Source organism: Anoplopoma fimbria, chromosome 1 (genome assembly GCF_027596085.1).
Source record: "Anoplopoma fimbria isolate UVic2021 breed Golden Eagle Sablefish chromosome 1, Afim_UVic_2022, whole genome shotgun sequence".
Taxonomy (NCBI): Eukaryota; Metazoa; Chordata; class Actinopteri; order Perciformes; family Anoplopomatidae; genus Anoplopoma; species Anoplopoma fimbria.
In genome coordinates this window covers 5,569,445-5,592,499 of record NC_072449.1, presented here as the reverse complement: position 1 = coordinate 5,592,499, position 23,055 = coordinate 5,569,445, and the positions used below count along the sequence as shown (strand labels likewise).

Here is a 23,055-nt window from a genome sequence, read left to right as displayed (position 1 = left end):
TGTCTTTAAACCTGATCTTCTGTCTTTAAACCTGATCTTCTGTCTTTAAACCTGATCTTCTGTAGTCTATGAACTTGAGTCTTGATCTACGTCTCGATTGACTGAACATGATACAGTATCGTATTCAGGCTTTGGATACAGATACACAACAGTACTTGCATTTAACAGGGTCAGTACACCATACATTTATATATATAAAATTCCATTTATTAAAATATTTTATAGAAAAATACAGCATTTATTTACACACACATATGCACAAAATACATTTTTCTCTGCCTGCACACTAAGTTTACATTAATCAACATTTCACTGCTAATGATGTGCTAACATCTGTGGAATATGGAGAAGTAATGAATGTGAAATAAAAGTGTATTGGCTTCATTTTTACAAACAGGGATTCTAATGTCTATTCCTCCCAGGTTAAAACAACTAAATATGAAGAAATCAGTCACAAAAGAAGTGTCATAAATACAACTGAAACATGGCCGCTGTTTAGCACCATTGTAGTGTTTGCGTCCCGCCTGCTGCGACAAATGCGTTCACGACATGAAAGATACGTTGAAAGATGTCTGGGATTTTTTTTTTTCAGTAAAAGAAGTGTAGTAAGTGCAGTAAATACTTCTCTGTGATTGTCTTGACTTTCCCGTTTGACATCAATGTAAACTAAACCACAGTTTGGCCCAAGTCTGGGTTGGCGCTTTAATGTGTAAACGTGACTTAACTGTGGCTCCCAGTCACATCATTTAAATCCTCATACACATAGAGGTAAACACATGTGACCTCTGCATTCAACCCATCCTAAGCATTTTCAGGAGCAATGAGCTGCTGTAAACACCATTGGAACCACTTGGTCTCGCTCAAGGACACTTCAACATGCCGAGAGGATCAAACCTCTAACTTGTGTTTGTTAAAGGAGTCCTCAGCCCTCTCTGACATGCTGCTCCCTGAATTGATCTCCTCCTCCAATCACAGCAGACGAGGTCCGACTTTCCCTGAAAACCTTTGAACTGAGTTTCTTTTTTAATCAAAGCTCCCGTGAGGCCCTGCGTGTCATCGTAACAACGCTAACCTGCCACGGTCGTTAATGTTCCAAAGTCCTCAGCGCCAGTCACAGTGCAACAGGACAGAACTGTGTGTGTCGTGTCCTCAGTAGTGATAGACTCTGATCTGGTTGTTATCGTCCAGGCCCAGCTGGACCAGGCTGCTCTTGGTGGAAGGAGCCCGATAGCGAGTGAACAGAGGTCTGGAAGGCAGAGTTAAAGAAAATGACGGGCACAACAACATACAACTGTCTATAGATGGCAACAATATGAAGTAGTAAAAGGTTATCAGACAAGTCAAAAATACAACAATAAGCATTGTTAGTTAAATTATTCAAATGGAGTGTAAAAAGACATATTTCTACTTCTTTCTCTACTTTTAGTCAGCTAGCAACAGTCCTCTGAATGGCTCATCTGATGTTAAACACACATAAACCCTGACCCAGTCTCTGCTCTGGTCATGCATGGACATGCCCACCTGATAAACTAACAGGCATTCAGAAAAATGGAGTGGGGAAAATTAAAAAATAAAATGCTTAGGGATGATTTGATAAAAATGTTTGTGCAAGAATAACAGAACATCTTGCTTTTTTAACTACTCCCTGGTTGTTAATGCATTTTGTCACTTTCAAAGCTCAATAGTCATGGACTTGTCAACTATAATTGTTTAAACATACAGTAAATCACCATGTCAGTATATAACAGGTACATTAAGATGAGGTTGAAAACACTGGATTGTGCTCTTTATGGAGCTTAAACACAATACTAATATGAATGTGTGTTAGTGTGTGTGTGTGTGTGTGGGTGAGTGTGTGTGTGTGTGTGATAGAAGGATACATGCTGGTGTCTTTCTTGCGCATCTCCAGCCACCTCTTGTTGCCGTCGATCAGGCCCTGCAGCCGCTGTCCGTCCACCTCCACCGACTTCTGCACCGACCGCAGGCTACGACTGTGCTCGCTGTAATACACATAAACACACACATACTAGTACATTTGAGACAGCGTTGATATGTGTGTAATCTATAATAATAGTATAGGTTTATATCACCTAGCAGGAGTGTATGACGGGTATGCAGAGGTAGTCCCCAAGGTGCTGGAGGCGAGTGGGTCCATGGCTGCTCCTGGAGAACCGAACAAACTGATCAGGACCAACAATTGCAGCTCATAAAACCTCTTTATTTAAACATTAATGGTGCTTCGCTTGGTGTAAAGCTTAATGAGGCGTCTGTTGGCATACTGGGGAATAGCTGGCTCCATCGGCTGTTGATGAGGTCCTCAGAGGCCCTCAGCCCACTGCTGATGGGGGTACTGAAGAGAGGGGCGGCGGCGGAGCTGCCTTGGGGAGCCCAGCTCCAGGACGGCTCTGAGAGTCTCAGCGGGGGAGGTGGAGCTGAGGAGCCGGAGCTCAGGTTGTGAATCTGCTGCATGATTGAGGCAGAGGTGGAGGTGGCAGCAGGGTTGGAGTAAGGTTGAGACAGAGGCAGAGAAAAGGCGGTGTAGGGTGTGAAGCTCTGCCTCTCTGTCAGTGAACCCAACGCACTCAGGACGGTGTGGAGCTGACCTGAGATCTGCTGCAGGGACTCGGCTAACTCCTGGACTTTGTCCGGGACGTTGGGATGACCTCATGACGAGAAAGAGAGAGAGGGAGAAATGGAGGGAAAGAGAGATCTAAGTCTAGCTGAAATAATAACCTCATAAGAGTATAATAATATTGCTATAATGGAATAACAACTTTCAATATCTTAATTTTGATTTGGTAAAACTATAAATATGTGTTACCTGTCCCATCCGGTGGGTCCACAGTGCTGCTGAGGTCAGATTCAGTCACATCAAAGGTCACCTTCCTCTCTCCCGCCAGCCGAGACAGATCCTCTATGAGCGGCTGAACAGACAGAACAAGACAACTGAAGTTAACAACAGCTATGATACGCCTTTATAGTATAACCTGTTTATTTAATTCAACCTTATAAAACAAACTAAATTATAGGAACATAAAATGAATAACTCAAATGCACACCCTGTGACAAAATAAGGCTTAAAGTAATTAAGCTTGATATACAATGTTTCGCCAACATCTCAGGCATTTTGTAAAAACAATACGCAACACACATTTATAATTTAATTTTAAAACAATTCTATCATTCAGAATTACTTTATTACAGATTATTAGAAAAAAATATTCATGTGAACACAGAAAGAGGAAGGACATGATATGAAAAGAGCACAAAAAAACTCCAAATGTGTCATATTTGTAGCTATATCTGTATATAGATTTGTTTTAAGCATTAATTTGCCTCATAAAGTCGTCTACACTGAAAGTATAAAAGCTCTTAAGAGAATCATCACTTTAACTGAGCTTATTACAGAGTTTTCTCCTGACCTCATCAGCTATGGAGCTCTCGAGCTGCTGGAGTTGCTCCTCTTTCCTCCGCAGGAGAGTGTTTCCTCTCTGAACCGTCCGCTGCATCTCCACCACATTTCTGGCCTCCTGACAGAGTGAGAGAAAAGGAACCAGCACTTAACACTTATTTCAAAATCAACCCAATCACGCTCCTTGTCACAACAACTGTTATTTTGCAGGAGGTGAATCACGCTCCCCTCCCTACCTGCTGGAGGTTTCTTATCATCTCCACAGTCACCCCTCCATCCTGGTTGGGGTCCTGAGAGGAGCTGCTCTGGGCCGCCCGCAGAGCTGCCTGTCTCTCCATCAGCCGGCTGCTCTCCCTCTCCAGGAAGAGTTTGGTTTTTTGGATGGAAGCGCCATGTGAGGAGATGTAGCGTCGGAACCTGGACACATAGAAGTGTGTGAGGGACTATGATGGGGGATGATGTTAAATGCAAACTTGTGCCGCAGCTCTCATGCCCTGTCCTCTAAACCATGAATGAATAAACAGTGGACCAATTATTATCACTTTCTCCTTACCATCCAGGACCAAGAACTGGACCTGGAGTAACGGGGTTCTTCTCTATAGTCGCCCCATTCCTTTAAAGCTCTCTCCCCAAACATGACTGTGACTTCAACAAGTCTGGCTATATTTAAGAAGTTACTCAAAACTCCCATTTAAGAACTTCTTTTAATGTTTGGTTTTACTTTGTACCTTGTCCCTTTCCAGTCTTTTATCTAACCGTTTGTGTAAAGTGTCTTTTAGTATCTTGAAAAGTCCTCTATAACTAGGATGTATTTATTAGTAGTGGTAGTTGGAACATCTTTCTGTCTGAGTGCACAGTGCCATTTTTGCTCTGAATACAACTTCAGGGGAAGCACTTCTTATTATCGTGGCACTAAAATCCTATATATGTAAAAACAACAAATTTGTATTGCTCAGAGGCCTAAGGCTAACTTGTTATTACATCTTTACCCTGTAAATACCAAAATTTGTGCTTTTACAACCACAAATGTATTCCAAGTTTTGCATGTCTCTCTCTCTCTCTCTCTCTCTCTCTCTCTACTCTTCCATGCCGCTGTGGCTGTCAGGTACAGGGGAGAGCGGCGGGTCGTCCAGGTCTTCCACATGTAGCGCTGAGTCTCTCCTGTCAGTGGAGGGCGCCGTCCTCTCTGTTTTCTCTGTTTTCTTTTTGTCTTGTTTAGGTTCTGGTCTTGGGGAGGCGCTCACTCCTTCGTTTTGTTCCAGCTCACTGATCGGACAAAAGAAAAAACATATTCCCTTTAAAATCTTGCGCAGGAAAACTGGAAACTTATTGCATTCTCTTCATTTTAAATCATATAATTTGCTGAAACTGAAGAAAAACAAATAGGTTGTGTGGATTCCCTGTGTAGGAAACTGTACCTGACTCTGCGACTGAGGCGGTCGCATCTCTCCTGCAGCAGCGCCACCTTGCTCTCCAGTCGCGCCTTGTCCTCCTTGGCCCTCCGGCTCTCCTCCCTGGCTTTGTCTCTCTCCTCCCTCAACCTCTCCCCCTCCTCCTTGGCCTCACTCCTCTCCTCCCTCGCTCGCTGGATGAGTTCTCTGGCTTGATGTTTCTCCTCTCGCATCCTCTCCAGCTCCTCCATCAGCTGGTCTCTCTCCTGGATCAGCCGGGGTAAGGCCTGGACACATAGGGGAGGAAATAGAGGGGTTGATAGATGGACAGGTTGGTGATTATAATCTCTCTTTTCATGAAGAAAAAGTGGGACGTCTCACATCTATCTGTCTGTCCACTTCCTCCTCTTCCTCCCCAAGCTTCTTCCTCCTCCTCTTCAGATCTGCCGCCTGAGAAGAGACAGAAACCATCAGTCCATGTGGTTCATGTTGGTGTATCAGTGATTAATAGTACATACAGTAAGAGACAGAAGACCTTTGTCTGCAGCATGGTCTCCTGGCTCTTCAGCTCTTTGGCTCTCAGCTCCAACTGATCTGCCAGATCGTCCAGTTCTGACTCCTAATAGAAGAAATTAGACTTATTCAATGGAAATAAAGAGTTACTTATTTTAGAAAAGGCTTCCTTTTACTCTACCTCAATTTGGTGCAAAAAATATGATTTCAGTCCATATACTAAAGTTGTGTTTTAAAGGCATGGTTGGTGATCTTCTTCAAAAACATTTAGGATATTTTTGTTGAAATTCTCATCACATCCTGAGACAAATCACTGAATCAAATGCTCTGACAGAAAAAGACTGTAACAAGCCCATCCAATAATTACTTTCGATTGTTGTTTACGTTCATTATGATATTTCTAAGTTTATAATGATAATTCCAGAGGAGTGGCTTGGAGGGAAGCCTGAAGGGACGGGCTGTCAGTGTTTCTGACTTGGAGACTTTCTTGCTTAGATTTTGCAACTTTTAGAGCTCGCACTGCTAGCTTCTTTCACTGGAAAAGAGTTGGCAACACTGGGCTGTGTTTTTCGGTTGGATTACTCTTGCTAGTTTTTCAAGAATACCAACCCATACTTTAATTTAAAACAACCCACCAGGTGGAAATGACGAGCCATGAGCCATCGGTTTTAGACCTTGAAAGGCAGAGTCAAGTTCAGCCCTGCATCGTTAATCATTGTGTGTGTCGGTCTGGTCTGACTGGCCTCACCTTGCGCGTGTGTGTCAGCTGTGTCTTTTGTATCTGTGCGCTGAGCTGCACGCGGAGTTTCTCCAGTTGGACAGCGTGCGAGGCCTGGAGATGCTCTCTGTCCTCCTGCAGAGAAGAGAGCAAGCGCGCCCTCTGATCAGTCTCCTGGAACACACACACAAGAACACAACATTTACTATTTCCCATATCACAGGATGAGGGCATGTAAATGTTAAATATAAACCCCCTCTGACCTCATCCAGGTATTTCTCTCTGATGCTGTTCATCTCTCTCCTGTGGTCGTCTCTCAGCTGCTCCAGCTTCCTCTCGTGATCACGCTGCACTTCCTCCCGCACTTCCTGAAGAACATCCCCAAGCTAGACAGCGACAGCAAAGGTGTGTTTACCGTTTACGGCCCAGCAAGTTATATTCCAGTGAAATTAAATTTAAAAAAAAGAAATCTACATGATGATGTAATTCTGTACAGAATCTTTGTGTGTGTGTGTGTGGTGTGTGTGTGTGTGTGTGTGTGGGTGCATCCTCTGACCTCTCGGTGGTACTCTGCCAGTTGGTGTTCAGGTCGTGGACTCATGAGCTCCCTCCTCCGCTCTGTGATTTTGACCTTTATACAGACAAAATAGTGCAAACAAAGAGACAGAAACACACATACGGACAGATCATTAATCAGTGTCCCTCAAGTCCAATGCCACCGTGTACCACCAAAACAGAGCAAACACAAAAGGTCTGGTTCTCGTGATGTTTCCAGTAATGTCTAACACATTAACAGTCTAAATGTTTACAGAATGTTAAGTGATATCATGTTAATGTCTTTCTTAAAATCAAATGGAACAATAGTGTTGCACAGCCGAAATCAACTACACAGTAGCACAAACACTTTTCTTCCAAAATGGATTTTAAAGTCGTATTTTTTGTGGATTTGGAATAAAAAACATATTGGTGAAACACTTGAAGGCACCAACATAACCAATAATTCTTGCTCTTGCTGTTTGCTAACAAAAACTAACAGAAATTAAACTAAAACTTAACCCTGAAAAAGGTGATGTGAGGGCGAGTCAATAGAAGTTGCAAAGTTGGCTTCAGGCTCTGTTTGCACATATGAAAACTGTTATCCAGGTTAATATGACAACCTGCTAACATCCTGTGTGTCAAGAGCTCTACCAATTATTAAAATGTTGCTTTTAACTAAACTTTACTTATATTGACTTTCAAACAGATGATTGTTAAGCTATTTGTTTATCTATTTGTGTTGAAAGAGAAATCACTCATAAGAAGTTTCAAGGCAGTCATATCACATGCAATAACTACATTTTTAATGATTAGATGTTATTGAAATCCCCCTCAGACACCTCGTGTTTCAGAGAGTTCAGTTTCTCCTCCCTCTCTCCCTGGAGTCTCCTCTTCTCCGCTTGCAGCTCCTCCTCCGACTCCGCCTTCAGACGTTCAGAGTCCTGTCTCTTCTGGGCCTCCAGTCTGCCGCGCTCCGCCGCTTGCTCTTCCTCCAGAGCGATGCGTAACTCCTTCAGCATGACCTCGCTCTCCTCCCTGAGGACAGGACGCACACGCAATCCAGGGTTACTTTATCCGGTGATTAACTGCAAACTGATTTGAGATCAGCTGATTTGCAAAGGGCTCATATTCTATAAAGCGGGAGTTCTCAATCGTTTTATGTGTTTCTGTATTTCTGACCTGAGTTGTTGTTGCTGCCGTTTCCTCTCCTGTTGGGCAGACTCTCTGAGCTCCTCCAGCATCCTATCAGACTCCTCATTCAGCCTGGCCTCCTCCTCTCTCCTCTTAGAAAGGAGACGCTGCCGCAGAGCCCTGGGGAGACGCGCATTCACGTGCATTCATGGATTAAGACATTATTTATGTTTATGCAGTAAATGTAGGTGTTTTTAAGGAAGTAATGCCCACCTCAGTCTCTCCTCGCTCTCCTCCTTCAGCTTCCTCTCCTCCTCCTCCTCTTCTCTCCTCAGATCCTCTTGGAGGAGAAGAATTCTCTTCTCCTTCTTCCTCATCATATGCTCCCTCTCATCCTCCACATCTGAATCTGCTTTTCTCCTCTCCCTCTCCTCCTTCCTCTCCCTCAGACTCCTTTCCTCACTCTCTGCCCTCTTCCTCTCCTCCTCCTCCACTTCCTCCCTCTCTTTCTTCTCCCTGTCTTTTCTGATTCTCCAGCTCGGCTCTTCCTCCACTGAGCTTTCTTGGTTTTGTAAGCGGAGTTCAGGGTCTTCCAGTTGGGTGTTTGAAGTGCGGACCAGCCGACCTCTGGAGGTCTCAGGCCGTTGTAGCTCCAGAGACGTGCCGAGGCTTTCAGTTTTTAGGCGGAGCCTGTCGTCTTGCTCTGACTGGGACGGGCTTGAGAGAGGGGCGAAGGGCTGGACTGGTGGAGGACGAGACGGTCAACTTTCAGAGCTTGACGGTGGTCTTTGCCAGCAGCCTGCAAATGCCTGGAGAGGGAGTTATATGTATAGTAGGTGTTATACTAAGAACAAGGTTAAATAAAGGTAGAAAATATCCTAAGATTGCACGCAACTTTCAGTGTTATTATATCAATTGATAAGCTTTGTTTGTTTTTTTAATGTCCACGTCCTTCTTTTGACAATTTAGATGAATGTTCCACCAAAATAAATGTAATATTTCAGACTTTTACAAAGAAATTTCAGAGCTGAAATCACTGTGAAAATGAATGTATTTGTTGGGTATGATGAAAAAAATGAACTTCCAATCCCTTTTAAAGACCTGCTGAGGAAACACTCCCTCAAGACATGATGCAATGTAGTCTGAGCACAGCCGTGGTGTATCCAGGGACAATATCAAAACCAACAACAAACCTCTTTGCAGCCTCCTTCTTTGTCTTTTCCCGCCCTCCACTCTCCTCTTCCTCTTTGTGGTCTCCCTCCAGTGGACTTACAGTGCCGGACAGGTCGTTGATGTCTCGAACCTTCTCCGACAGCTTCAGGATGCAAAACAGGTTCACAATAACCAGTTGAACGAATGAAACAAAGGAATGGAGGTGAATAAGTGTTGCGCTGCACGATCAGAATACCTTGACATCTATGGAGGATGAAGCCTCCTCGATGTTCTCACTGGCCTCAGACTCCTGCAATAACACACACACAGACACACTCAATGATGAGGCAGCTGTTCTGAATGGAAACACGCAAACAAAATCGCACCAGCAAACACCAAAACATCAAAGCATTCTGTCTTTTCCAAAGAGACTAAGAAACACACAAAAGCAGACATACATGCAAACACAAACAAGGCCGGTGAGCTGGCAGGTCTACAGTGAAATCGGACAGTTAAGCAATCTGTAGTCAAAAGCAAGCGGACTCTGGAAAATGGGGGAGAACGTGGGAGGAGATGAGAGTCCTGTGTCTGTTCAAATGGCTCAAAATCAACCAGCAATCTAACATCCGATCAAATGCCAAACTACTATGCAACTGCCAAAATAACTTCACTGACAACGAGGAAAAGGGATCAGAACTTTCCAATCCAGTCCTCAGGGGCTCAAAGGGATTGTCTTTTTCACAAAATGATATTCCACTGTGCACTCGAGTGATGACATTCAGGCTGGGAGCCCCTCAGGCAGTGGAGTTGGATTCTGGGAGCTACATGCACCCGCTTGTGGAGATCAAGCAGGATCAGGGTTGGGGCCAGGTAATGTATGGGGGGGTGTGGGTGTATGCACGCACAGAGGCAACACCGAACCCTACCTCTGCAGGAAGGGGGGATTTTTTTCTCACATTCTCCATCTCGCCGGGAAGAGTTTTTCTCTTTCGGTCAAGCGTTTTAAAGTCACTCTGCGTCGTCTTCTCGCTTAGCTTGGCGGGTCGGACCTGAGCCGCCGCAGTCCCAAAAACCTCCACGACCTCCTGCTCGCTCTCCGATGCGGTTTGGGACTTTCGGGCGTCTGATTGGTCGTCTCCCTCCAGTCCCTCCCCCTCTGTTTCCCCTCCTTCGCTCTGTACACATCTCTCTAACACCTCCTCATCGCTCTCTGTCAGTCCCCTCTGGCTCAGGGAGCATCTCTCCAAAGCCTCGTCGTTCTCACCCTCCTCCTGCTCTTTTTCCTTCTCTTTCTCTCCTTCCATATTTATCTCCACCTCCTCTTCCTCGCTCTCATTCAGCCCTTCTTCTTCTTCTTCATCTACGCTTCCATCAAGCTCATCCTTCTCTTTGTCAGTTTTTTCCTTCTCCTCACTCCCTCCATTTTGATCACTTTTGAAGCTTTTCTCTACAACTTCATCACTACTTTCCTCGAAGTTGTATTTTTCTTCTTCCGCTCCAGCCTCTTCCTTCGCCTCTTCCTCCTTTAAACTATCCACTGCCTCGTCACTCTCCACATTCTCTCCTCTGTCTTTGGTCTCATCCTGCTGGCTTTTAACACATCTTCCTCCACCGCTATCATTTTCCTCTCTTTCATTGCTCTCCTGCTTCTCCCTGCGTTCATCCCCTTCATCTGTCTCTTCATCACCGCCTGCAGAGCATTCCTCTTCTACCTCCTCGCTCTCTACTTCCTCCTCTCCCTTCTTGCTTTCAATAGACCTTTTACTTCCTCTCTGCTCGTCCTCCATCTCACCCCTCTCTTCTTTGCTTTTTCTCCCATCTGCTTCCTCGTCCTGTGCCTCTCCATCTTCCGGCTCATTTCCTTTCTCCTCCGTCCCTCCCTCCTCTGCTTCCCCTCCTCCCTCATCCTCTACCTTCTCTCTCTGAACGTCCTCATCTTCCTCCTGCTCATCCTCCACCACCTCATTTAACTCCTCTGCTACCTCCCGTCTGGCAGCGGGTTCAGGACGTTTCCCCTCCTCACTGACATGGTTTCTTCTTCCCGCCAGTGAGGACAGGTGGAGGCGGCGTCCCCTCAGAGAGTCCTTGGTGGAGGGGAATAGGAAGGACAGTCCATCCATCGCAGACAGAGGCACAGAGGAAGGCGTGCGGAGACAAAAGGGAGAGAAAGGACGGAGGAGGGCAGGTGAGGGAAGGAGGCAGACAAAAAGATTGTGACCCCCCCGCTGAAAGACGGCGGGGGAAGATGATCTTAACACAGCTGCATGCAAATCTGACAGATCGGGCCATAAGCAGGGACGAAATGAGTCATGTTAGACATCCAACACACATATAAAATTATTATGTAAAATAAAAACATGCATTGCTGTATAGGAAAACAGAGAATTTCTTGGCTCACACTCAAACACAGACAGGAACAGGTTTGTATCTTGTTTCAATGGTTCTACTCCAAAAAACCCACAATGTGTAAAAGAAATCACTGAATCAATACGCATAAGATCTGCTAAATCATTGGAAAATTACGTAATTTTAGAATAAAAAAGAAATGCATTACCAACTTCATTTAGTAGGTAATGTTAAAAAATTGAAGATTTATAAATTAGGACTGACTTTCCTCATAATCCAATTGAGTTGTACTTGTCTATTCCAATGGGGATAACTATGAAAATAGGATGGAAATTATATATATATCATTTTTTTGATGGCGATGACTCATGCTCCTGATATTTAGTTTCAGACAGCAAAGCAGTAACAGTGACAGTAGGAGGACAGCAGGACAAAGAGGAAGACACAGTGACAGCCGTGGCCGTAGGACAGATCCCAGCAGCACAGCAGCTACACGAAACACGTCCCGGGTCACGGCGCAAAGGTGAGAGGGTTAAAGGTCAAAGAGGTCACATGAGGCAGAGAGAAGGAATAACAGACGGTTTAGAGTCACAGTTACATGAGACAACAAGAAAAGGCCACTTTATGGTAGTGATACACAGAGAGTGTGTGGAAACAAAAAGACCTGGCCCAAACTTAAAAAGAGATGTAGTATCTGCATCCCCCATTATTCAGCTTTCATTAACTGATTAAACAAATATCGGAAATAGAATTCAAAGTTTTAAAAGGCTGCATTTTCACTAAGGGGGAAAGTTTTCCCTTTTCTTCACAATATACTCTTCTGGTTCAAAGATATAGTAGGAGCACAATGTTAACCTCCATAGTTATAACTATACCTGGGGTGTTGTGCTTCCTGTCAACTCATGCAACATAAAATCACAGTGTCATCACAGTGGAAAACTTCTACGGCCATTCAAAGAACATCATGGTACACAGGTTACATTTAAGGTACAAATAAATGGCAGAGAGAGTATGGAAGACAAAAAACAAGTGTGTGTGTGTGTGTGTGTGTGTGTGTGTGTGTGTGTGTGTGTGTGTGTGTGTGTGTGTGTTGTGTGTGTGTGTGTGTGTGTTTTACCTGTTGGGACGGTGGTTCAGGGCTGTGATCTCCAGATAAGGCCAAGTCCTGCAGCTCTGGCTCTGTCCTCTCCTCAGCCGGAGCTCCACCACTGGCTTCACTGTCCTACAGTCCACACACACACACACACACACATTCTATTATACGTCAGTTGAAGCCTTGCAACAGTTGCTTTCATTTTCTCTTATTAGAAGATTTATTTGAAGAAGATGTGGAATAGAATCAATGCGGTTAAAAGTAACTGATCATGTCTACCTCATACTGCAGGCCTCCTCCGAGGGCATCCAGGTCCAGATGAAGGTTCTTCAATAATCGGTCTGAACCACGAGGACTCGGCTGAAAAAGTGACAATCTCTGGTTTTGATAGGGACATAAAAGTATATATTTGAGAGCCACAGGCAGCTAAACTAACAACTTATTCGTCTTGCACTTGTTTTTACATTGGACTGCACCTCATTTTCTGAGATTTTCTCATCGTCATCGTCATCATCAAAGCCAGGCAAAGTGAGAGACACCCTCTCCTCCTGCCTGCTGCCCAAAACACTAGTTGCTCCACTGCCACGGGGGCCCTGGCAGAGAAATAAATTAATTATAGCATACCGTATAGTGTGATGGTTGGGGGGAGGTACAAAAAATGTTTAAAGTGTAGCATCCAAGTACCCCAAGGGATGTCTTTAGGGGCTCCAGTCCCCCAGAGCTGCCGAGGGACCGTCGGAGAGGAGGAGCAGAGCCGGGCAGTGGACCTGGTCCAGGGGCATCCAGACCTCTCAGAGGAGCCAGGCTACCCAGCGGGGCTGGTAGGGGTCCCAGGGCTGAACTCAGTGCCTGAAGGAAAAAGGTCAAAGTGGGAGAAGTAAGCACCTAGATCAAAAAGGTTCAAACATCAGAAACACTTAAATAAAGTTGGTAAGGTTGTAGTTTATTAGGGATCTCTGACCCATCATTCAATTATTTCAAAATATGTCTGATTTCATAGTGTGCAATTGAGCATCATTACAGAAACATTTGAAAAGCCAATCCAGATTAAAAGAAAACGTTGACAGTAGTCTTAATTGTACTCATATAAATCACCGGCGTGATGTGTTAAATCATGTTGACGTCATTATTGACAAAATACAAACATTTACATACAGTTTTACACAGAGTATGAAGCATTTCTCCCACAAAAATAATTTTAAAATTCAAGACTTATTTAGTGTAGAAAAATATAACAAGCACTCACTCCAGGAGTCTTGAGCGGCGGCTCCTTCTTCTTTTTCTCTTTCTTCTCCTTCTTTTCTTTCTTCTTCTTCTTGTCCTTCTTCGCCCCTGTGCTTCCTGCGGCGGCCGTGAGCTGGGCTCGCTCACGCTCCTGGGACACCAGGCGGCGGTAGTGCTCGTCACAGGGGTGATCCCAGGTGGACTGGCCCGAAGAGAAGTTGAAATAGTAGATGTCCCCCGTCACATCCTGGCTGCGAAGGAGGAAAGGGATGGAGAGATGACGGGGTTGATGGGAGGATGGTTGTGTTGGCGACTGAAACTTCACGATCCACTAAATGAACTACCTAGTTTTATCAAACACTATCTCAAAGATTTGAAGGGCCATGGAGGAATAAAAGCTGATTACTTATTTTTCATAGTGATAATGATGTATTTTAGTTGAGTTAATAATTATCTTTGCAGTATCATATTTGATATCAAGCTCTCAATTGACAGCAGTACACACAGAGCAGAAATGGTGGCGTATTAGGACAAAAAGTGGCTTGAACATAGAGACATTGTTTTATATGTTGTTTGTTCTTTTACAATTTAATACAAATCCATCAAACTATATCCTCAATCATTTTAATCTAGCATCTACCTGATATTGCTGTTAGAAGTGTGTTGCAATGTAAGAGGCATTATTTGGACACTTTCACTGCATCTGACATGATGTTTGAGCAACACAAGGTTGCTATGTGACTCCACCGTCATGTGTTAGAACACACCTTCACCTTTGATTTGTTCCACGGAAACAAATACTACATTACTGTCAAACACAGCATGATCAATCGGAGCCTGCTGCTGGGAAGGCTTGTATCTCTAATGCTTCACTAAGGATCATCAAAACTGCTCACAACAACTTTCCCCTCTAATTAAGAGCAATAGACTTTAACTGAAAATATGATTTTATTATACATCCTGTGCTACAAAACCGCAGCTCTTTAAGGTTGTTTCCTGTGGGTGGCCATGCTCCTGGTGCTCCTCCCCCCAGCCTCTATCTCCCCTTTACTCACCAAGGCTTCCACTCGGGAGGCAGAGGGGCAACGATGCCTTCCCTGGCGAGCCACAGGAGCTCCGGCTCACTGTCGGGATCAATGCCAATCTCTCTTGCGTACTCTTGGATCTCTGATGCGAGAAAGAGAAAATGAGAGAAACAGTGATATGAGACAAGATGAATATAATATTGGTACATTATACAGCCTCTAGTAGGTTTAACAACCCATCAAGGCTTAATGACTAATATATAATATATAATGACTAATATATTTATATATATATATATATAAATATATATATATAAATATAAATATATATATATAAATATAAATATATATATATATATATAAATATATATATATATATATATATAAATATAAATATATATATATATATAAATGACTGGTACTGTATTAATATTGAATAAATAACTACAGTAAGTAAAAATACATTAAAGCTGCAGGTTTTCAGTAACAATCTCCCATTATCTATTGTCAATAATTCACATATCTGTTCCCACCTGCCACCAATGAGGTGCTAGTAAATATTAACTGTGGTATAATCTAATGAGTCAATCATATATAGGTTGTGCACCTTGTTCAGAGGGTGAATAGCTCTCATCATAATCCTCTTCAAGGATCAGCTGGTCCCCTATGAGAGCAGCTGCAGTCATGGTTACTGCAGAGAAATACAAGAGAAAGGCAGATATTATGTATATTATACAGCTGTTTGTGTAGTGTATTACACATATATATACATTATACAGTAGCACAGCCTCTATGCTAGCTAGGAGAGGGAGCTAAGCTAACTCAGCTAGCATCTCAGCTAACTAGCTAAGCTATTTAAGGTTAGCTCAGCCAGCTAAGTGGGTGGAGAAGAGCTAATTCTGGATAAATTATTTACCTTACAAACTTCAGATCTCTTTCTCATGAGCCTCTGGGGTGATACAGACTAGTTGTCAGTGGTTCAACGCAGACATTTTGTAGGCAGAGGGAGAGAAAGATGCAAAGAGTTTCAGCCCTGACAACATCTCCATGGACGCTTCAAACACTTCCTGTTGACGATGGAACGCGGCTCTGATTGGCTGAGCCGGATGAGGCGTTCAGGTGTCCTCGGAAGAGTTAGTGGCGAAAAGGAACTTTTAACAAATAAAGATAAAAAAGATTAAGATAAGAGATAAAGAGGTTTTTATTGTCATTGTAGTGATACAACGACAATAAAATTATATATATTTATATATATATATATATTTATATATATATTTATATTTATATATATATTTATATATATATATATTTATATATATATATATATATATATATATATATATATATATATATATATATATATATATATTAATATATTTATATATATATATATATATATAAATATATATATATATATATATATAAATATATATATATATATATATATATGGAATATATATATATTTATATATTTATATTATATATAAATATATATATATAAATATAAATGTATATAAATATATATAAATATATTTATATATATATATATATATATATATATAGAAATATAAATATATATATATATATATATATATTATATATATATATATATATAATATATATATATATATAAATATATATTTATATATAAATATATATTTATATATATATATATTGTAGTGATACAACGACAATAAAACACAATAACAACAATATACAGATAAAAAAATACACAAAGGAATGACAACTTTACTATGTACAGCTATGTATGTAAATTGTCTTTAGTGGGTTTTGTTTGGTTTAAAAATGTCACAGAAGTGTTTTTAATTTAGTATTACTAGAGAGAAAGGATATGGTGACAATATGAATGCATTAAAAATAGAAAGACATAGTTTGTATTTACATTATATCATATTATTACTAGCAACAGTGTTTTTTAGGATCTTTAATGCCAATAAAGCCACATTTAACTGAATAATACTGATGTGAAAAGACAACAATATCATATAGTGAAATGCATTTTGGGTTGGCCTCATGTGAGATATCGTCTTTATATTAGTTTTCCAGTTGATGAGTATGTACATAGGCTATACGCTTAATAGTTTGTACTGCAAATGAAAGCATCAAGTGCTGTTGGCCCACTAAAATACCACTTTCATTTGTTTTTGCTTAACTCAGGGGCTAGAGAGATTACTAGAGAGAAAGGATATTGTGACAATATGAATGCATTAAAAATAGAAAGACATATTCTGTATTTACATTATATCATATTATTGTGTGCTTCTTTATTTGGATGTAATGTAATGTAATGTAATGTAATGGATGCTTTGGCAACATTGTTTCCTTTTTTAGAAACTTTTATGCCAATAAAGCCACATTGAACTGAATAATACTGATGCGAAAATACATCAATATCATATTGTGAAAGACATTTTGGGTTGGCCTATTATGAGATATCGTCTTTATATTAGTTTTCCAGTTGATGAGTATGTACATAGGCTATGCTTAATAGTTTGTACTGCAAATGAAAGCATCGAGTGCTGTTGGCCCACTAAAATACCACTTTCATTTGTTTTTGCTTAACTCAGGGGCTAAACAAGTGTGGGTGTACGTTGTAGGGAATGAGCAAACAGATATCCAGGACCAGGTTTACAGTGATCCTTACACAGGATACTCACACTGTATACATCCTCCTCTCACTCTTTTTTCTTCCTCTTGTGTGGTTTAGGACTGAAGTAGCCCCTTGATAAAAAAGCAGTTGTGTTGTATCTACTTGGGAAAGGAAATATGTTTATGTGTTGCAGTTATTTCTACAGTCTTTGCCTAGAATTGGCTTTTTTTTAAATATCTTATAAATAACTTTTAAATGCCCCATCTTCCCTTTTCGCCCCAATTTCTTTCTTAAGGTCAAAGTTCTGTAGGCAGCAGCCAATCCTGTTGTAATGTCTCCCTCACCTTGCATATCAAAGATGAAGCATTTTCTCAGTTGTGTAGAAACAAAAGCATTTTTTTCTTAAACTCAGAGCTTGGTGGAGGAACTCAGCCCCATGGAGATGTTGCTAAACTGTTTGGAGGAGACAGTTATTCTTTAAAATTTAAATATAAATCCACATTTTAACACTACAATGTCTTATTGTGACTTGCAAATCCAAATACTACTGTTTTTTTTCAAATGCGTGTTAAAACAGCTTAGTAAGAGTCAATGTGTTCTTACAAAGGGGACAGGTGATGTGCTCTGCATGTGTCTTTTGCGTAGGGATCCCTGCGGTGGGGCAAATGGCACTTTCTGTCCCAAAAGCCTCTCAATCACAGCTGGGGGCTGCATTAACACCCTGCTGCTAAATTACGCCTTTGTCTCGTCTCTGAGGGTGTGATCTCAGATTGTTGTCACCCTTCTCATGCAACCCATGGTTGACTGTTGTCCACTACAACAGAAAAAAATTTGAGCAAGTTTCCTGTCCAACGTCTTGCAGAATATATATATTTTAATTTTAATTATGTCCGGTGTTGTATGTGCAGAGTAGGTTTAAAGCTATTTGAGTTTGACTTCTCTCCTGTCTCTTGAGCCAAAGTTTTAACCACAAGAGGGCAGAGGAGGGGAGAATTAATGCAACATGACCGGTTTACTTGGCAAGAAGTCTTTGGTCCACCTCTCTGTCATATATAAGCTGCGATGATGGACTGAATTGATTAAATTGTTTTAACTCTCTGGCTTAATATGATGCTTAACATATATTTCCTCCTATCTCACATATTAGTCTCTCACGTATTAGACATGCTTCTTTGTGGTATCAGGTACTATAGGTCAGACAAATCTAATAAAACACATAATAATGATAAAGTTCACAGTATCCTTGACATGCATGGATTCAGGTAAAATGACTTTTCCTTCCCATCCTGTGTTTGTCCAGCGTGTGGGCGGTTTGGTTTTTAGTAACAGGGTGAATGGCCTCTACGTCTTGGGCAATGGTAGCTTTCGCATTACAAACAGGCCTTGAAAAATAACACCTACGCATCAAACAACATATTACACAGTCCTAATGGGAGATTGCAGTGTGTTGTTTTTCTCTTTTAGCATACTGAACATGTCTCATGCAGTGTGTTTTTCAGTTTGTGAATGAGCTGTAATATGGTAGCCATGAAGTTCATCTATTTTAAAATTTTTAAATCTGAGTCAACTTGTCCTTTTTTTGTTTAAGTTGGCGGTAGATGTAACATCTCTGTTGTTGAGCAATTCAACACGTGAAGCATTGTGAAAAATGTCATGAAATTCAATAAATAAATTGAGGGGAAGCGACGTGTCCAGTGTGATGTGTTCACCACTAACCAATGGCTTAAAATGACTTAAAACTCATCTATTTAAATCTGCTTTCAACCGGTGATGCTAGTTATGTATGCCTTTTTTCTTTTTGTTGTTTTGTTTATTTCTGTCATCTCTCTGCCTTGTTTACATTGCTATTTATTTTATTGTTTCTGTCTTTACCGTGTAAAGTGCCTTTGAGTACCTAAAAAAATAAAATGTATTATTATTATTATTAATTAAATACCTCATTTAGCCACTGTATAAAACCAATAGTGGAATCAAATAAACCCCAACAGATTTGAAATACTCACAAGTCAAACTAAAGCATTCAGAATTTGAATTGTAAAAGTTTAAAAAAAGGATTTAGAAGTGAGGTATACGACAAAAATACTTCTAAAGAATGAAGGTGGCACTGTTTAGTAGTTGCTCGTTACTACACAAAATGATTTAGCATATTTTACTTGTAAAATAATTTATACTTGTAACATACACTGCCATCAGATAAATTAAGTAAAAAGTACATATTTTATCTAAGGTTCAGATTCAAATTTGTACTTTCCAGTATCTTAAAATTGCTTTTCCCCTATGAAAGACTCTACCATGATTCATAAAATTGCAATTCATGGCTGTTTCCTTCTTGATTGCACATGAACAGTATGTACTGTTACCTGTAGTAAAGAAGTACACTTGTGTGTTCACGCTTTTGATCATGTAAAGACTAATTTGCTGACGTGTCAGCTTTCAGAGATGCAGCGCTTCCTCTGAGCACATGTTCCTATTATGCAGGCTGGGCCCTAACGTTTAACTGTGCACTTTAATAACACTGCATTATCTTTGGAACAGTCTTAAGAGCAGCAGATGGATACAGAGGCTCATAAAAGGAGAAGATAATGTTCCCTATCGCCGTTCAGAGCAACAACCCACTGCGTGTTGTTTCATTGTCCTCATTATTCTCCAACCACCTGACATTCGCCAGAATTTCAGTGGATTATTACATGATTAAACATTATTCCTCGGTGACTGTTTGTCACCTTAACTTTTCTCCTCGAAGGATTTAGGTTATCTGAGTTCAGAGTGGCTTTTTCTTGCTCGTCAAGCTGCATAAACCCACAGGGCGATGCAACCTACAGTGACTCTATGCGACCGGGGCTTTGGTCCAAATATCTGTATTAAAGCAGAAGCGACCTCAACAGATGTGACATTGCAAAACAACCTTCACTACAGTTAAGCAGACTCGGGTTTAGCGAGCTGAAGCGGAGTGTGTGTGTTGGAGAAAACGAGAGAGAGAGAGAGAGCTCCACACTGTTGCTTACAGCTGAGATAACCTCCCCTGCTGGGTTGAGAACAGTGCTCCATCATGGAGGCAGCTGGAACAATGACGTGACCTTTGAACCTCAGTCAGGGCCTGATCAAATGGTGCATTTTCTGATTAAATATTTATCAGCTCCAGGCAATTACAGCACATCTGTCTGGCTGTTTGATGGTCTCTGCAAAAAGAACCGGTTGTTGATCATCAACAAAGCAGTTCCTTTTCTCCGTAGAGCATCAATTGATCCCATTACAAGTCTTGGGCTAGAAATCAGAAGGCTTTATGTAACTGTTGCCATTAAGATCCTTTGTTAAGCCCCTATGAAAACTTTTATGCTCACTTTTGCCTCTATTCAGTGTTCTTGTCGCATGGCGTAACATCAGTTGCCTTGAGTATCAGGGAAACATGCAACCTTAGCAATGATCTTGCCAGCTAGGAGTCCTGAGTTAGTATTGATAACAATTACGACGGCAGCAATCTAGATAGACGGCTCCATGTGGAAGCTGAATCAACGTGGTGCAATGCAAGCAGTCTCAAAGGTTGCTGTTCCAGATAAGAGTAATTCCTCTGTTTCAGTCCTGGTCAGCAGCTCTGAGCGCAGAGCTGTAACATGTGTGCCATGATCTGTTCAGCCTTATAATGTCGACTGGTTTTTTTTTCAACTTTAGTCTGTAAATATATGAAAAATGTCCCTCGCTATTTCCCAGAGCTCCAGGTTGCGTACTCAAGTTGCTTGTTTAGTCCAACCATTGGTTCAAAACCATGGTTGTCCTTGCTATTCTGTTCTCGAATGCTAAATAAAGCACTCCTCTGCAAGAAAATTCAGGCATACACACTTCAAAGCCTCCATTGTCACATTTTCATTCAATTGCAATTGCATTCCCATTTGCAATTGATGTCAAACAAATGGCTAGAGCTCATAACGTCAGTCTGAAGTCGTCAATGCATTGATGTGGCTCATGTAGGCAACGGCCTTGTCACCCCTCTGTCTCCACAGCCTCGTCAAGTTGTCCATAAAAAAGTAAAGTGAATGAGTTTGCAGTCTGGGGGTAAGGGTCAAGGTAGACGCCACGGTGTCAAATGATAAATAACAAAGGTAAATGGAAGTAGGGAAAGACAAAGAGGGGTCAAATGGGATCTGGTTTTTAAAGAGGGATAGAGGAACTGCTGCAGACACTAAAACCATCAAAAAAGGGAACCTGATCGTTTTTTTGAGTTACACTCCTGAAATACAAAAAGAAACGCTAAACAAATGCAATTAAATCAACTGTGCAAAAAATGCAGTAAATTAATAATCATTCATGTTTAAGGTTCCTTCAAACTGGAAAAAACTCCCTTCAAACATGCGATCTTTAAAACTATGTTTAAAAATGGGTTGTCTTCCTATTTTATGTTTTTAAATTATTATGATATGCTAGTAAACTCTCTTTTCTATGTTTTTCTCTATTATATTTTTTGTTGGGCATGCATTTATTCTTTGTTCACAGCCTCTCTGTAGCCATAAAGTGGTTGTATCTGTTGACTTGTAGATTTTTGTCTTTCCTAAAACTAAAATGTCTTTTGTGGTTAGGGTTAGGGTTAGGGTTAGTTTTTTACATCAGGAATCCCTCATAAACAAGATGGTTCATCTCAAGGGGTTCATCATTAGGAATAAACGTGAACAACAACACACTGAAACTATCAAAAAGGAAAACTGGAATATTCTTTTGTGTATTAGACAAATACAAATTCCTTAACAAATGTATTGAAATCCAAGAAAACAGTCCTGCAATTAATGAAGCAATTGAATGTTTGTGCTTTTGTTGTAACCTTGGCACATGAAAGGTCCAAAAGCGGCCAAATGTGGACCAATATGGGTCACCACCTAGGTGTACTTTCTGAGGAACATAGTCAGCCTGAACAACAAACATACAAAAGCATTCTCCCAGCATGCTGTATGGTATTAAGCAATTACTATTGATGATTATTTAGCCCTTTGTTCTGTTCATTCTGATATGTCAAGATTGTTTTGTAGAGATCATTTTTCCTCCTAAATAATCCCCCCCGATTTCTGTAGATAAAGGTCAGTTATGGCAGCACACTGACTGGAATACCTGGATCTTCTTCTTATATTGCTTTTTAATTCCCCATGGTGAACTTGTTTTTGATATGGTTAACTGAGACTTAAGTCTTTTTCCTTTTAGTGTCAATTGTCTTGAATGTCAAATATATATATAATGTAGAGGATTTGAATTCCTGCTGTTGTGTCTTGCAGCTTTATGTTGCAGTAGAGATGAGCTGGACATGCTGCAATTACTCAGCGCAAGGATTTTGAGAATGACGGTATTCAGAGAAAAGTGCATTGATTACATAGGTTTCTATAACTTCTGCACTTTATATTATGTAAAGAAACACAGGCCAGTCTCTTGGTTACAGTTGATTGCCACTGACCACTGATGACAATGATTAACCTTGCACCTAATAACCCTGCACTATTAGACTAACCTTCACTCTGCAACAGTCCCTTTTTATCATGCTACACATCTGAGCACATACAGATGCTTTTGCAAAATAATTTCTACAGCACATTTATGCAGAATTTGTGACTGAAAATATATACATTATGTAACCTTCTCTCTTTTAAGTAAAACTTTTAGTTATTGAACTCACTTTGTATCCGTTTATAAGAGAAAATAAATATATTTCACCCATTGGAAATCTGAAAAGAATAGGCATGAAGCTTTCGAGTGTATGGCTTTCTGAAGGAGGACATTAAAGTACCTTTGATGATATACGCATATATGTGTATAATTAAATGTAACTTTCAATACCATGATCATTCCTATTCCTCAAATTACATGAAGCCATGGTGACAAAGTCCACTAGTGATAGGACAACAAACAACAGCATGGCGAACACACA

General features: G+C 40.9%; 2 protein-coding genes across 3 annotated transcripts; both read right to left on the bottom strand.

The window, feature by feature from the left end:
• Positions 1-47: 47 nt before the first annotated feature.
• Positions 48-8,371, bottom strand: LOC129095584 (centrosomal protein of 164 kDa-like). Its single transcript, XM_054604090.1, has 17 exons — positions 7,976-8,371; positions 7,751-7,882; positions 7,411-7,606; positions 6,591-6,665; positions 6,298-6,420; positions 6,065-6,208; positions 5,339-5,422; positions 5,185-5,253; positions 4,831-5,090; positions 4,493-4,678; positions 3,649-3,829; positions 3,423-3,530; positions 2,822-2,924; positions 2,280-2,663; positions 2,091-2,163; positions 1,881-2,000; positions 48-1,246 (listed from the first exon to the last, which is right to left on the bottom strand). Exons 1-17 carry the CDS (start codon positions 8,080-8,082, stop codon positions 1,150-1,152), a joined length of 2,442 nt encoding a protein of 813 aa, XP_054460065.1. The 5' UTR covers positions 8,083-8,371; the 3' UTR covers positions 48-1,149.
• Positions 8,371-15,612, bottom strand: LOC129095593 (centrosomal protein of 164 kDa-like). Of its 2 annotated transcripts, none has more exons than XM_054604099.1 (11): positions 15,459-15,612; positions 15,150-15,233; positions 14,573-14,684; positions 13,540-13,768; positions 12,978-13,142; positions 12,770-12,886; positions 12,573-12,671; positions 12,318-12,422; positions 9,111-9,164; positions 8,896-9,017; positions 8,371-8,511 (listed from the first exon to the last, which is right to left on the bottom strand). In XM_054604099.1, exons 2-11 carry the CDS (start codon positions 15,226-15,228, stop codon positions 8,382-8,384), a joined length of 1,212 nt encoding a protein of 403 aa, XP_054460074.1. In that variant the 5' UTR covers positions 15,229-15,233; positions 15,459-15,612; the 3' UTR covers positions 8,371-8,381. The 2 variants fall into 2 exon arrangements, with proteins under 2 accessions (XP_054460074.1, XP_054460082.1); XM_054604107.1 differs by having other exon boundaries at positions 12,573-12,653.
• Positions 15,613-23,055: the final 7,443 nt, after the last annotated feature.